Raw genomic sequence first — 14,945 nt, 5'->3', positions numbered from 1 at the left:
CATCCCTGAAGGGTCTGCAGGCGTCCCAGCCTCTTTTGCTCCTGGCCTGCCCGCCCCTTTCTGGTTCTTATTCTTCACACTCTCTGGACCCCTCGGGCTCCAGTGGCCTCTCCCTCGTCTGCTTCAGTAACTCTTACTAACTCTTCTGTTCATTTGGGGCTTTGAACTTAAGTGACCTTCTCAATTTCCAGGAATACACAAACTGGGCAAGGCCGCGTGGATTAAAAATTCCTACGCAGCCAGAACCATGGCTTCTTTTGCCTTCTTTTGCCTGGTAGCACATAACAGGTGCTCAATAGATGCCTGAGATTTAAAAGCTTCTTCCTCTGGGAAGCTGTCCTGGGTTGCCCTCAGTGTCCTTGTGGCCCTGAACTCCACCTTTAGGGCACTTTCAAAATTACACAGTACAACCTGCTTCAGCATGGATGGGCCATGACAGTATGATGCCCAGTGAAGAAGCCAGTCACAAAGGACCACGTATTGTCTGACTTCATTGACATGAAATGTCCCAAATAGGCAAATCCATAGAAACAGAAAGTGGATCATTGGTTGCTGAGACGGGGAGGGGAACGGAATGATTGAAGGGTGATGGCTAAGGGGTGTGAGGCGTCTTTGAGGGGTAATGAAAATGCTCTAAAAGCAAAAGTGGTACTGATTGCACAAGCCTGTGCATGTGCTAAACGCCCTTTAAGTGGGGGATTGTGTGGTATGTGAATTACATCTCAGTAAAGCCATTAACAATTGCTAAGTAGTGTAATTAAGTCATTAACTGTGTGATGATCAGCTTAATGTCTGTCTCCCTCAGTAGACTATGTGCTCAGTCTCTTTTTTTTTTAAATAGTTTTATGTATTTATTTATATCCTCCCTCATTCTTTTTTAAAGTCATTTTTTGTTGTCGATGGGGAGAGGTAATTAGGTTTTTTTAAATCATTTGTTTATTTATTTTAATGGAGGTACTGGGGATTGAACCCAGGACTTCATGCATGCTAAGCACATGCTCCACCACTGAGCTACACTCTCCCCACTCATTCTTTCTTCCTTTCTTTCTTCCTTTCTTTCTTTCTTTCTTTCTTTCTTTCTTTCTTTCTTTCTTTCTTTCTTTCTTTCTTTCTTTCTTTCTTTCTTTCTTTCTTTCTTCCTTCCTTCCTTCCTTCCTTCCTTCCTTCCTTCCTTCCTTCCTTCCTTCCTTCCTCCCTCCTTCCTTCCTTCTTTCTTGGTTAATTATTCAAAAAATAGACTTCCTTTTTCTAGAGCAGTTTTAGATTCACAGCAAAACTGAGCAGAAGGTGCAGAGAGACCCCATCTGTCCCAGAGTCTTTACTTTCACTCCTCTTTTTTGAGGAGATCAGCATAGAATAGGTGCTAGTTAACAGGGGTTGAATGAATGAATGAATGAATGAACTGCCTACTTGGAGACCCTGTCTGTTCTTCTCCACTCACAGCCTCATCAGTTTTCTCCCTCTTCTTTCTCGTCTCAAACCCCAGGCCCTGACCTTCCGTGAGAGCTTGGAGTTCTGAGTTCTGAGAGGTGGGTGCCTCTGCCGGGTGGTTTGTTTTGAATTCCTTCCGCAAGATTCACTCTGAGCTGCAGACAAAGCGCTGGCTTCTCATTTGTTTATGAAAATGATCTGGCCTCTCCCGTGACTGCGAGGGAAGTTAATTAAAATGTGACTTCTCCAGGAGAGGCCCCGCCTCCCTCTGGGCAGGTGCAGGTGGGCAGACGTCCAGCTGGCAGAGGAAGGACAGACAGACTGGGTGGCTGCCGCTGGGCGGGGGTGGTGAAGAGGGAGGCAGGGAAGCGGGTAGGTGCCTCCATCTGCACTCTTTTTAGTGAGGGTTGCCTAGGAATCAACAACTACCAAAAGCACTGATGCCTGCGGCTGCAAAACTCATCCCCATGGGAGAGACACTCGTTCTTTCAGTGCGTAAATACTGATTTTGTAACTCCTCTGCACCAAGCTCTGTGCCAGGAGTTCTAAGGTGAACAAAGCAAACACATAACCCCGTGCCCTTATGAAATTCATCGTCTGGCTAAAAGAACAACTGAACAAGTAATGACAACCAAGCGCACCGAGGGTTTGGTAGGGGAGGACGGAGTGCCTCTAGTTCTAAAACTTTGTGAGTCTACAGAGTGAAAGTGTTTGTAATACGTATATCTGACATAGGACTGTTATCGATCATACATAGAGAGCTGCCACAAATCAATAAGAAAAAGGCAGGCAGTCCTACGGGAAGATGAGCAAAAGACTTGAATAGGCACTTTATCAAGAAGACGTCCAAGTGGCCAGGATCCATATGTCAAGGTGCTCAACCTCTGAGAAATGCAAAATCAAAACTCAGTGCTGTTGGTGAGGACATGGAGAAACCAGAATACTGGTACACTTGGTGGGAGTGTAAATTGATACAACCACTGTGGGAAACTATTTAGCAGTATCTATTAAAGCTAAACCTAGGAGATGCCTACCAATAACCCGACAGTTCCCTCCTGGATGGCCGGCAGGAATGAGTGCCCACGCCCACCCAGAGGGATGTCTGAGAATGCTCACAGCAGCTTGGCTCGTGATAGCAAAGCACCAGAAGCAACCCAGATGGCCATCCCAGGTAGACAAGAAAAACGTGGTGGCAAATGCCTTCCCTGGAATACTCCACAGCAGCGGTTCTCAGCTGGGGGCAACGTTGCCCCCTGAGGATACTTGCCCGAGCCTGGAGGCAGTTTTGGTTGTCACAGCTAGGCAGGGGTACCGCCCTCCATCTGGTGGGTGGAGAACAGGGATGCTGCTAAACATCCCCCAATGCACAAGACAGCCTCCATCCCCCAAACAAAGTGTTATCTGGCCCCAGATGCCAATAGTGCAGAGGCTGAGACACTGCTTGCCGGCAACAGGAATGGAAGAACAGCTATGCACAGCCACGTGAGTGGTTCTCGCACGACGTGTGGGGGAAGAGCAGCCGGACACACAAGGTGCGCACTGCTCAAAACTGGAGTGTTGCCTGGTGGAATGAAATAGAACACCCTCCCCCAAATGTGGCTGAGAAGCAGATTCAGCCCTCTGCCCTGGCAACTGGACCTCCTTCCCAACGGGCAAGTCACACGGAAGTCTCCGAGAGGGCCACCTGCAGGGAGCTTGTCTCGGTGTGACTTGAGCGCACTGTTACAGCCTCCTGGGAGCCTTTGCCCGAGCTCAAGCTGTGGGAATGCTCCTGGCCCTTCTCTCTGTCCCTCTCATCCCAAATACCCCCAGACTTGGAGTTCCATCCTTGGCAAATTCATCCTTTAGGTTTGGGGCCATGTGTCTCAGAATCCCTGTGTTCACCCGTAAACACCCTAGAGGAGCAGAGAACTCACCCATTACCAGTTCAGCTGCCCAGTGAGACAAGCTAACTGGCCCCACCCTAGTGCCACCACCATCAAGCACAGCAACAGCAGTGTCACGGTGGACCAGGCTCCATGGGGGCACTTCACACCCCCCGCCCCCATGCTGCCAACATGCAAAGCAGTCCTATAAAGTGGCGACTACCGTCCAGATTTCCAGATGAGAAATGGAGGCCCAGACAGCCGCAGGGCCTCGTTTATCCAAAGCCTCACAGTTAGTGAGTGGCCAAAGCTGGACTGGAACCCACACCTGACCCCACACAGCCTTGCTGCCTCTTGGCATTTAGCATCACCTGCCTGGGGCACTCCATTGTCTTTGCCCACGCACAGAGCTTAGATCTGCAGACTGGATTTTGCTCACACAGAACAGGTGATTCTAACTTGTTTGCACAGCACCCTCCACACACACAGAGTTCGTAACTAGCCTTACACCCAGGGGAGCCCCAGGTCCAGTCTGCTGTGTCATATGTAGACTGGGGTTATGGGAAGAACCGTCATTTCAGTGACCTGGACACGGGACAGCTAAATGAAGCCTGGGTCAGAAATGGAAAAAAAGGAAAATCCAGATCTTGGGTTGGCATTCTGGGGAGAGCCAACTTGAAGAAGATTCCAGCGGGGCAGCCAGGGAGAACAGGAGTGCTGAGGGTTCTCCGAGGCGCTTCCTGGAGGCAGGAAAGAGGGTCCAGCCAGATGTGGGAGGTGCTGGCTCTGACCTGGGCCTCCTTCCCAGCTTGTCCTTCTAGAAACCTAGAGAAAAGCTGCCTGGGAGAGAGGTCGGCAGGTCTCTGGGCACCTCAGGGGACCAGTGAAAGACGGACATACAGGTGCTTGGAGGAGCTCCTGACCTTAAACTTCCAGATGCAGGCAAACTGATTTTGACAGACCTCTAAGATCAGCTGCCCTTGGAACCCAAGGGAATTTGAGACCTGACGGTATTGGTCACCGGCTTTGCCGTGGCAACCCCACTCAGATATCCATGAAATTGGTGAGACGTGGCCACAAATCTCAGCTTTGATTGGCCACCTGGGACCCCAAGCAGCCTGCCCCTCTAGCCCAGAATAGGATGAGAGATGGCTCTCAGCTGGAATGTTCAAAGGTCCTGGGGCAGATGGCATGGTTGTTAGACCATGTGAAGCCTGAGAGCACCGTCCCCGTCAGGGATCCCTGGGAACCACACCTTGTTCTCTTTACTACAGAAATAAAGAAAGAAACTAGGAAGAGAGTGAACATTTATTGAGCACCTCGTATGTGCAAGGCTCATGTACTACACCGGGGCCTCATTTAGCAAGCCCCTTTGTTGAGCACTTCCTGTGTCCTGAGAGTTTTTTGTGCTTCTCCCTGAACTCTGCCAACCCCACTGGGAGGTTGGTTTCCCATTTGACAGAAGGGAAAATTGAAACTTAAAGAGTTTCACTCTTTCCCAAAGCCACCCAGGTAGTAGATGAAAGAGCTGGGGTTAAACTTGGCCCCCTGACATCGTAACTCTGTGCTCACCCACAGCAGCCCCTCATGACAGCCCTCTAAGAGAGGCCACATTGTTGCCACTGGACACATGGGGGAAATCGAAGCTCAGAAAGAGACAGGCCGATGGATCCCTTTCAGCCCCCAAATGCCAGCCCTTATTTCTCGTGGCTGAACTCTAAGACATCTCATGCAAAACCCTCAAGGTCTTTGAAGAGGCACAACACCTTGCACAACGGGCAATTGTGAAATATTGGAAGCTATTCAAATCTGGCCCAAGAGCTGGAATCCCCTGTCGTCCAAGTGTTAGAATCAAGAGGTGAATGTGGGAGAAAAATCCCGGCTCTGAGTCACGCCACCCCGCCCTTCTCGGCAGCTTTCATACTGCGCCTTTTTCTGAGTTTCCTCTGTCACAAAGTGGCTTGGCTGGGATACAGCTCTGGGTGACAGCTGTCCCCATCAGCAGACAGCTTCATTAAACCTCATTAAGATGTCATCCCTCGCTGCCTTATTTCCCATCTCTCAGCTCTAATTAAAACCATCTCTCTCCCCGTCCCAGGGGGTCCTGGGATTCTCTGGGCTCCTTCTGCACAGCAGCTCTCTCTGCTCCCCCACGTGAAGGACCAGGCCCTGGAAATCTGCGCTGGGACCCCGGCTGGGGCAGGCAGCCCCGGCCCGGGAGCCCCCTTGGAGCAGCCAGGCGCCAAGATCAGGACCACTGGGGCTCTCTGGAGGCAAGGGCAGGCGGCGCTTCCCGCAGGCTGCCACCTTGCTCTGAAGTCACCTGAGACCCAGGAAGGAAGGCTCCCAGCCCTGGAGCCCTGTCAAAGCCAATTTTCCTGGGACAACTTCGAAACAAGTGGCCTGACCTCGTAACTCAAGTCTAACAATTCCCCACTCCATATACTTTTAGAAAGTTTTCTCCAGCCCCTGTTTTGCACCAAAGGGGCAAACATGGGTGAAATCAGCCGGCTTTGTTTCTTGGATGGTCTGAACTGGGGCTCACTCTGGACAAACGGGCCGGTGGTCATTTCTAAGATGGGTTTTCTGACTGGGAGCTGGATGCCTGGGTTCTAGACCTACCTTAGATGCTCATCCGTCAGGAGCAAGCCCCAGTAAGGAATCATCCCCACGTCTTGGCAGCCCCAGAAGAGGCTCATTAACCCTCTTGTCCGGCGCCTAACTGAGTGTTTGTTCGATAGTTGAAAAGCCTCCACTCACTGTCCTGCATTCTGGTAAAATGCAGTTCTGTGAAATCCCAGTTATTGCCTGGTAGTTATTAAATAAATATCTGTATACCACTCTACCCACACGCACACATCACGGAGGGGGAGTTCATTATTGTAAAACAACTTAAGATCCTCGAATGAAAAGCACAATATAAATGCAAATTGTGATCATGATTAGCATAGAGGATATTTATTTATTTCCATAATGAGAACCTCAGATAAACAATCACGGGAAATAAGGTGCATTATGCATCAAAGGACCCCGGCATCGCCTTGGAAGCCAGACGCTCTGAACCATGTGTATTGTGTGAGTGGCAGTGTTCTGAACATCGCGTTACGATACTAGAAAGCCGCACACGGGGAGACCACAGCCGTAGATGATCAAAGGCATATAAAACAACGTTAAGTGAAAAAAAACCAGCAGGCTTCAACATTTTACATAGACTCTAGTTATGACCGTGGTAAAAAAAAAAAGATTCATTGAAGAAAGATGGCTGGAAGGAAGCAGAACAACTTAAGTGACCGTGTGAGGTGTGTCGTTAGAGATGGGGCCTCCTGGGGCCGGGGCTTGTGATTCCACTTTTAGGATTAGAAAGGTCAAAAGACTGAGTTAAAGCCAAAGTGTCTGTTTTCTGTATACCTGCCAAGGGTCAAAGATAAGGTTCTTTTCCCGTGAGAGTCTAACTCTGCTGCGAGGTTGTAATGGGGGCCAAGCTGGCTGCCGCTGGGTTGGGGGGGAGGGGAGGGGGCAGTCGCGGGCCCAGCGGGAAGATACGGGAAGCCAGCAAGTCAATGTCACATAGAGCTAGGACCTCGCTCTGCTTCTTCCCGTGTGACCTTGGGCAAGTCACTGGATGTGTCTTGTCGACTTTCCTCACCTGTAAAACCTCTCCAGGCCGAGGCTTTGAGCCCAATAGCCAGTGGCTTCTGTCACTGCTGTCATTGTTGGGATTGCTAGCGCAGGTCTCCAGCTCAGCCCGCGGAGAGCCCCGGGCCGTGCGGCCCCCTCGCCAGGCCCCACTGCGCCTGCGCGGCCGCCCCACTCGGCCCCTGCCTGGTTCCCACGGCCGCAGGCTGCCTGCGTTTCGTCGCCTGCCTGGTTCCTCCATCCTGCGTGGGGCAGCCCCGGCTCCCTCGGTGCCGCAGCTGATGGATAGCCCTTGCCGGGCTAGGCGGTCACGGTGACAGGGCCCCCGGTGTTCCCTCCCCTCCCCCTTGACAGCTTGAAACCAGGTCCTTCATTTGCATTTACATGATCTCGCTGTGCAGCTTATGAGATCGAGAGATTTATTTGCTACTTAGCTTGATGTTTGATTACACTCGGAGAAGGCAGCGAGCAGCAAAGTGCACGGACGCCTTGCTCTGAGCCTGCGGCCTCGGGGGGCCAGTAACTCAACAGCAGGTTTAGGTGGATGAGGGGGGAACGCGCAGCAGCTTGAAAAAGGCAAACGTGAGAGGTTGGAAGGAACAAACGCCATGATTTGGATTAAAAAAAAAAAAAAGCAATGCAAACTGGCTGGGTTATGAACAGACCCAAGTCACTCTCCTGAGGAAGCTCATTGTCCTGCGGAATGAACTCCCAGAAACTTCCTCCTGGGCAGAAGCAGACACTCCTAAAAGAGATGTACCTCCAATGTTGGGAGGTGGTGAGAAAGGACTCCTGCTCCCAAGGACGGCTCTCGAATCAGAACATCTGGGTCAACACTGCCTCTGCCAACGGTTCCTGATCTGCAAAATGGGGAAAACAGTGCTTTGTCTTAGGTCTGTGGCTGAGACGAGAAAATGGGGTGACCCCGCAGCATGATGGACACGGAGCGGGGACCCAGTAAATGGAGCATTTATGGGCACAATTGGTCATTTTCTGAAGACATGACGAATAAAGCTAAACGGAGAGAAGTCCCCCAGTGCAATGCTCTGCCGTCAAGTGCCACCTGCCTGTTTTGTGGCTACCCACCGTGCAGGGTTTCATCCCAGCCCCCAGCCAGCCAGCTCCGGATGTGCACAGCTGAGCTGTGCTCGAGGAAGGCAGACTCGTTTTCCTAACAGTCTGAGCCAGGCATGATTAGGAGCAGCGATCCGCTGCTGCCAGCCTACACCCCGCCACATTCCAGATCCAAACAGAAGTCATCTGGCACGTGACTGGGACTTTAGAGTTTGGTGCTTAAAAACTCAGGGCCAAATGACTGGATTGGAATTCTGGCGTCTCAACTCTGTGTGACCTCGAACAAGCTGCTGAACCTCTGAGCCTCAGTTTCCTTACCTACAAGATAGGTGTCATGGGGGTCCCCAGCTCATAGGGTTGTTGGAGCATTTCCTAACGCAGGGGGCATTCTTAGCAGAGGGCCTGGAAAGTGCTTAATAACAAGTAGTCGTGCACTAGCCAGTAGATGTCATTCGCCTCTCCGCCGGTGTGAGTCGCCATCGTCCCTGCCTCCATTTGTGCAAACAGAAAACTAGCAATAAAATTACTATGTCTATCTGATGGTTCTTCAAAAAGTTAAAAGTAGAATTACCATATGACCCAGCAACTCCACTTGTAAACATAGACCCAAAGGAACTGAAAACAGGTGTTCAAACTAATTTATGTACACACATGTTCACAGTAGCAGTATTCACGAGAGCCAAAAGATGGAAACCCCCCAAATGTCCACCAGCTGATGAATGGAAAAAATGCAGTCTCTCCATATACAGTAGAATCTTACCCATGAAAAGGACTGTGGTCCTCATATATGCACGGACCTTGGAAACACACGCTAAGGAAAGAAGCCAGATGCCAAGGGCCACATACTGTATGATTCTATTTATCTGAAATGTCCAGAGTAGGCAAATCCATAGAGACAGAAAGCAGACAAGTGGTTGTCTGGGGGGAGGGGAGAATGGGGGGTGACAGCTTAGAGGCTTTGGGATTTCCTTCTGGGGTGAGGAACGTGTCTTGGAAGTGGATGGAGGTGTGGATTGCACAGCATTGCAAAGGTCCTAAATGCCACTGAATCGTACACTTACGAATGATTAGTAGTTAATTTGATGTAAATTTTGTCTTAATAAAAAGAAAAATTAGTATGTCCACAGGAAGGATATGCCATGCCTCCCATCCCGGCAATTTAGGAAACTCCTCTCTCTTCGGGATGGGAAAGGAAAGAAATGCAAATGAAGTGGCCACTGCCTCACTGTGGGACAGCGTGATCCAAAGACTTCACTCAACTTCAAGGAAGTGAGGCTAGGAGGAGGTGGAGGCGGGGGCTGGGGGGCTCCGGGCTGGGCCATTTCCCACCCAGATCTCGCTGCTCTGATAGTCCCATCGGCAGGAGCTGGTCCAGACATGTCCGCTCAAGGCGTCTTAGAGCTTCATGAATATTTGAAGGCAAGCCCACGGACCGGTGGAACTGCATGGACCCCATTTCATCTTCTGCCCCTCCTTTGTGTGGTGTGGCCTCACTTTTGAGAGGCAGCTAGCGGTGGAGGGGAGAAGGAACACTGGACTGCGGGTCCGGGGACTCGGATTCTCGCCGTGCCCTGCTCCTCCCCGCCTCCCCTGTCCCGGGACTGGGACCAGACGAGTGACTGTTACTCTGAGTCCTGCACTATCTCACGGCTTGGAGTGGAGCTCAGAGAGCCTCAGATGGGTGATGAAAAGAGGCTCCCAAGCAAAGCCCTCATCCTGAGCCAACTGGGCGGCCGCTGGGAGGTGTATTTTATTTGAGGGGTCTCGACATCAAACCTCTTGGAAGAGAAAGTTCTATGGTTTTAAGAAAAAAAATCACTCAGTTTGGCCATCTCAGAGGTCCTCTCCGCTTCCACCTTGTGTATATTGATGGGATTGGAATCCAGACTCTGATCCTTCCTCATCAGGACACAGGGCTAACCGTTCCCACCCCAGGGTATAATGACAAGGTTCAGACGAGATGCCCGTACTAGGGGTGCCGGGCACTCAGCAGGTGTGCACCAGCTGGGACGGGCTCCCCTCTGCCCCCCTCTCCCACGTGCCACCGGTTTGGTATCGGAAGAAACACCATCAAGTCTACTTCGATGTCGCATCAGCAGGAGAAGGCGTATGCTTCCAGACGATGGAGAAGTAACAGAGTAAGAGGCCCCTCTGCCGAGGCGGGGCTGATGGCAGGAGAAGGAAGTGGCATGTGCATTTGGTCATTTGATCAGTTCAGCTGCCAAGGGTCAAAGCCAGTGGGCCTTAGAGGCATTAGATGTAAGAAAGAGCCTCCCTACCAAAAAAAAAAAAAAAAAGGAAAGAAAGAAAGAAAAAGCAGAGAATGATCTATGTACTTTTCAAAACTTAAAACAGAAATCAAAGGAAAATGGAACTGTTTTAAGTTTTGACAGCTGCAGGGATCATTCTGTTTGGTTACTCTATTTATGTTTTCATTTTCTTTATAGATTCATTGAAAATCGCATCATGTAATAGGGAAGAAAAATGTTCAGTGTTTTCTCCCCCCCGATAAACCCTTGTTCCTTCCCGAGAACAGATGAAAACCCCAGCTCCAGTGACTCCTGTTTTGATGTATATTTCATAATATCTCATTGATTGTAAGTTTTATTTCCATGTCAATAAAAAACCGGTATTGTAATAAATGAGAAGGAGTTTAACACAAAATGGCAGCTGACCTGTTAGCATAGCAGATAGCAGAAGCGGAGAAGTGGCTGGAAAATGCAGCCGGCTAATAAGGACGGCTATTGATTCCGGCACAAGGCTGGGCGCTGGAGGACAGGGTCCCACTGCACCCCCGCCCCCGCCTTTTGCGGGCTTGGGGTTGTTTTCTGGTGGCTTCTGGTTGCCGTTTTACAGGGAGGGTGAGGCCGGGCCCTGAGCAATGCTTCTTTTATTTAGAAGAGGCAGCAGCAGCCACTTACTGGGCGCAGGGCACTGCCCTTGGTACCTTGGAGCATTCAGAGATGGATAGTAACCTAGGTGCAGAGGGACGCGTGCAGGGAGGGAGTTGGAGGATGGTGGCTGATCAAGGAAAAAGACGGGACCACAGGAGGCATTAACCACACGCTTTGTTGGTGGCACTTGGACAGGGGTGTCCAAGAGGGAAGTCCCTCACAATATGAGGCTGCCTGGGCGCTTACAGGAGAGGGGGCAGCCATCCAGAAGGGGAGGAAGGCAGGGGAACTCTGGGGGAGAGGGGGATGGAGGGGTGCCCAGGTATCCGGGTGATGCACTCAGGTGAGTCTCTGGGTCTGAGAGTTCAAAGGGCAGCAGCGGCATGGGGTCTTATGACCACAAGGCTGTATCTTATCAGTGGCCAGATGCTGGTGTAGTTCTAAGGGGTATGCGAAATGGGGAGGCCCCCAAATGGCTAAAAATCTGCTTGTTTGGGCTACACTCTCCGGGAAGTGGAGCTATGGGGGCAAAAAGCAGAAAAGGCCAGCTGGCCCGCTGTGAGCCCACAGGAAGGCAAGAGTTTCCAGACAGGGGGAGCCGCACAGGCAGTTTCCCGCCTCGTGACTATGAAAGGAGGGCAGGAACCAGGAGGGCTGGGAGGCTGGAGGGCTAAAGGGGAGGGCCAAGCCGGGAGGGGAGCCTTGGAGAGGCTGCCTCTCCCCGTCTCTGGCCTCAGTGTTCCCATCTGTAAAATGAGGGAGCAGAGCTGATTGGTCTTTGGGCCCCTCTGGCTCTGCCGTTCTCTTGCTGAAGTGTGTCTGGACCCACGTCACTTCAATCTACGCTGTCTGATTCTTTTGTTCAGGAAGCCAGAGCAGCACTGTGGGGAAGCTTTAGGGTCAACCTGAGCTGGATCCCAGTATCAACTCTCCATCTGCTCGCTCATCTCTCACACCACCCAGTTCATAGGCCTGGGGTGACGAGAGAACATTCAGTGTCCGTCACATAACAGGCACCACTAAATATCTGTAGCAGGACTGACGGAGATTATTATTGGAAGAAGTTGATGCTCCCTGTCCCATCTCCATCAGCAGCATCTGAGCCTGCTGACCAGCTCATGCCTGCCTGCCCACCTGCACTCAACCAGAATGACCAGAGCAAAGCCAACTGCGTTGCCCTGGGGTGGAACTCTACCCATGGCCTCTCCGGCACAACCCACCAGCCACTTTGAGGCCCCTCCCTGGGTTTGTAGGAAATCCTCTAGCTGCTGAGCTGCGCCAAGTACAAAGGATGGAAAGGATTTGAAGAATGGGTTAATGAAGACATTGGATCAGACAAAGCTGGTCCTCCAAAACCCTCCCGCCTACCCACCCACTCACTCGTGTCTGTATTGACAACTGAAAATGGGAAATGCCAAGGCTCCGTGGTTGGGAGCAAGGAATGAACCATGGGAGAGAAGGTCTGAGCTCCCCCGAAGACGTCCGGTGCAAAAGACAGCTGAGCGATATTAACTGATATTAACTGAGGACGAGGGCCTGTGCTGTAAATGATTGAATGGGTAGCTTCTCAGATGGAATCAGACTGCATAACCCAGGTAAAGATTTCAAATATACGGTGTAATTGCTACATGTGAAATCTGTTTGTACTTAGCTTTTAGTGTTGGAAATTACCAAGCTCCATTGCTGCTCCTACCACTAATCATTAAAAAATTAAGAGTGCGAGTACCCATTATGGTAGAAGACTCCAGTGATGGTCTTGATCCAACTGATGAAACAGACGGATTTGGTGCAACTGAATAATTTTCCTCTTTTCTGCACAAAATCAGGAATGCTAGTCATACTCAACGGCTGGGGCGAGTGCTTACAAACTGGTACAGACCAGCCCATAATTACCAAAATAGAAAAAGAACAGCATTTTGTAATGAATGACAAGCGGCTGAGCGGAAATCTAATTTGGTCTAATTAAGCAGCCTTTTGTGAGGATTTGTCTTCAGATGAAAAGAGGGAGCCGAGGAGATCTAAATGCAAATGAGCTCCATCATTTTGGTTTTAAAGGGCGAGGCTGAGACAGCGTCTTCACGCCTGGCCCTCCTCTTGTTACGTGCTTCGTCCTCTCCGTGTCACCCGAGCTCGCGCCAGGCCCCACTTGCCTTGCAGGAGCCTCACATTTCTTGCCCCTTGCCTCTCAAATCTTTTCAAATAGGCACCTCTGGTCAGCAGAGCTGTCAGGGAGCTTTTGCTTATTCGGGAGCACATTTTATTTTGCCCAAAGTAATAAAAGCCAGTGGGGTTTTGCTTACTAGAGGAATCCGCTGCTGCTCTCTGAGGGCGCACCTCCTGAGGTCTGGAGGGTTGAATGTACACCCAGTGTGATCAGCACTGGCAGGGCAACTGGGGAAAAACCAATGCTGTGTGGCAACCTGGAGGGTAGACCAGATATCCGCCTGAGCTTCCCAGGCTGCTGTCAGCTCAGAGGCTTGAGGCTGGAATGCCCAACTCTTCAGCCAGTCACAGGCTCAATCATCAGACTGGGTGGGTTCTCTCTGGTCCACAGGGGATTACAACACACACCTCGCCCCACACAGAAATGCTGGCAGAAGCCCCTTAGCTTCACGCAGATACTTCAGGGATAAGCAGAGGCCAAACGCTTGGCTGCTGTCCAGGGGGTCATAAGATCACCTTCAGCTTCAATAATTCACTAGGAGGACCCGCAGAGCTCAGAAAAGCTGCTCTGCTCGTGGCTGTGGTTTATTATAGCAAAAGGATCTGGACTAAAATCAGTAAAGAGAAGAGGTACGTGAGACAGGGTCCGGGAGAGACGAGGCACAGAGTTTCCAGTTGTCCTCTTCCAGTGGCGCGTCTGCTTCTTCTGATGTCACTGATGTGTGACAATACGCACAGGGCACTGCCAGCCAGGGAAGCTCACCGAGCCTGGTGCCCAGGGTTTTGCTGGGGGTTGGCTGATCACTCGTGTGGTTGACCTTGGCCTCTAGCCCCTCCAGAGGTTGAACTGACACCGTGTGGCCCAACCTGCACCCCCTTCATCAATCACACTGTTAGCCTGGACCAACTGGTGAGACCCAGGCCCCCAGGGAAGCCAGACCCGCTAGTCAGCAGCACGTTCCAAGGGCTTGGAGGTTGGAGGTTTACTTCCCTGAGGCTGGGCCAAGGCCAGCCCTTGCTCAGAATGTGCAGGATGTGGACAGTCCGGACCTGCTGAGTTAAGCATTTATGGCACGTTGGCTGGTACCGTCTTCCCAGCTGCCCCTACCGAAGCGGTAAGGCTGTAAGACTGGTTGGGCTGGGTAGACTGAGAAGAGTGAAAGCGAAGCCCACTTCCCCACACCGACTCCATGGCCTCTCCTCTTAGCTTCCTCTTTGTTTTCCAAGAAATTGTGACCTTGGGGGCCTTTTCATCTTCCAAACGGGGAACATCTGAACCAGCGAGGGAGCAGGTGGCTGTGGCAGCTCCTCCCCAGCTCAGCCAGCTCAGCAGCCCCTCTTTGAGGCCCACGGGCTCAGACCATGAGGGCCTGCTCCCAGACTGCCCGTCTGAGTCCACAGCCCGGTGAGTTCAGCCATCCCCTCCTCATCCCCAGATACCTGCTTTGGCCTCAGAAAGCCCAGGAGTGGGAGCCAGGAGGAGGGTCCCGAACTGAATGTGGGGCAGAAGGGGTCACAGAGCATCCTGCAGAGAGAAATAGCGACCCAGACCCATGGGTTGAAACCTAATCCCCAGTGTGATGGTGATAGGAGGTGGGGCCTTCGGGAGGTGATGTGGTCATGAGGGTGGAGCCCTCGCAGATGGGACTGGTGCCCTTATAAAGGAGGCCAGTTAGCCAGCTGTCTGTAAACCAAGAACCCAAACTTGCTGGCACCCAGAGCTATGAAAATAAATGTTTGTGGTTTAAGCCTCCTAGTTTGTGGCAACTCCTTATAGCAGCTCAAGATAATCTGAGTCACGGCTCTGTCTCCAGTGCCTAGAAATAATTCTTGGCATGTAGTAGGTGTTCAATAAATCTTTTTTGAATGGTGAATGAATGGA

The 14,945-nt window shown here is 51.3% G+C and overlaps 1 protein-coding gene across 1 annotated transcript in view; it reads right to left on the bottom strand.

Annotated features, from left to right (window-relative positions):
• The window catches only part of CFAP77 (cilia and flagella associated protein 77), a 122,709-nt gene that overhangs the window by 56,949 nt on the left and 50,815 nt on the right, over window positions 1–14,945 (bottom strand). The window contains exon 5 of the mRNA XM_064490880.1: window positions 12,981–13,004. Coding sequence (XP_064346950.1) covers window positions 12,981–13,004 — 24 coding nt within the window. The remainder of the gene's footprint in view (window positions 1–12,980; window positions 13,005–14,945) is intronic.

This window comes from Camelus dromedarius, chromosome 10 (genome assembly GCF_036321535.1).
Source record: "Camelus dromedarius isolate mCamDro1 chromosome 10, mCamDro1.pat, whole genome shotgun sequence".
Taxonomy (NCBI): Eukaryota; Metazoa; Chordata; class Mammalia; order Artiodactyla; family Camelidae; genus Camelus; species Camelus dromedarius.
The sequence above is the reverse complement of the archived record's forward strand: the minus strand, read 5'-3'. Positions and strand labels throughout refer to the sequence as shown.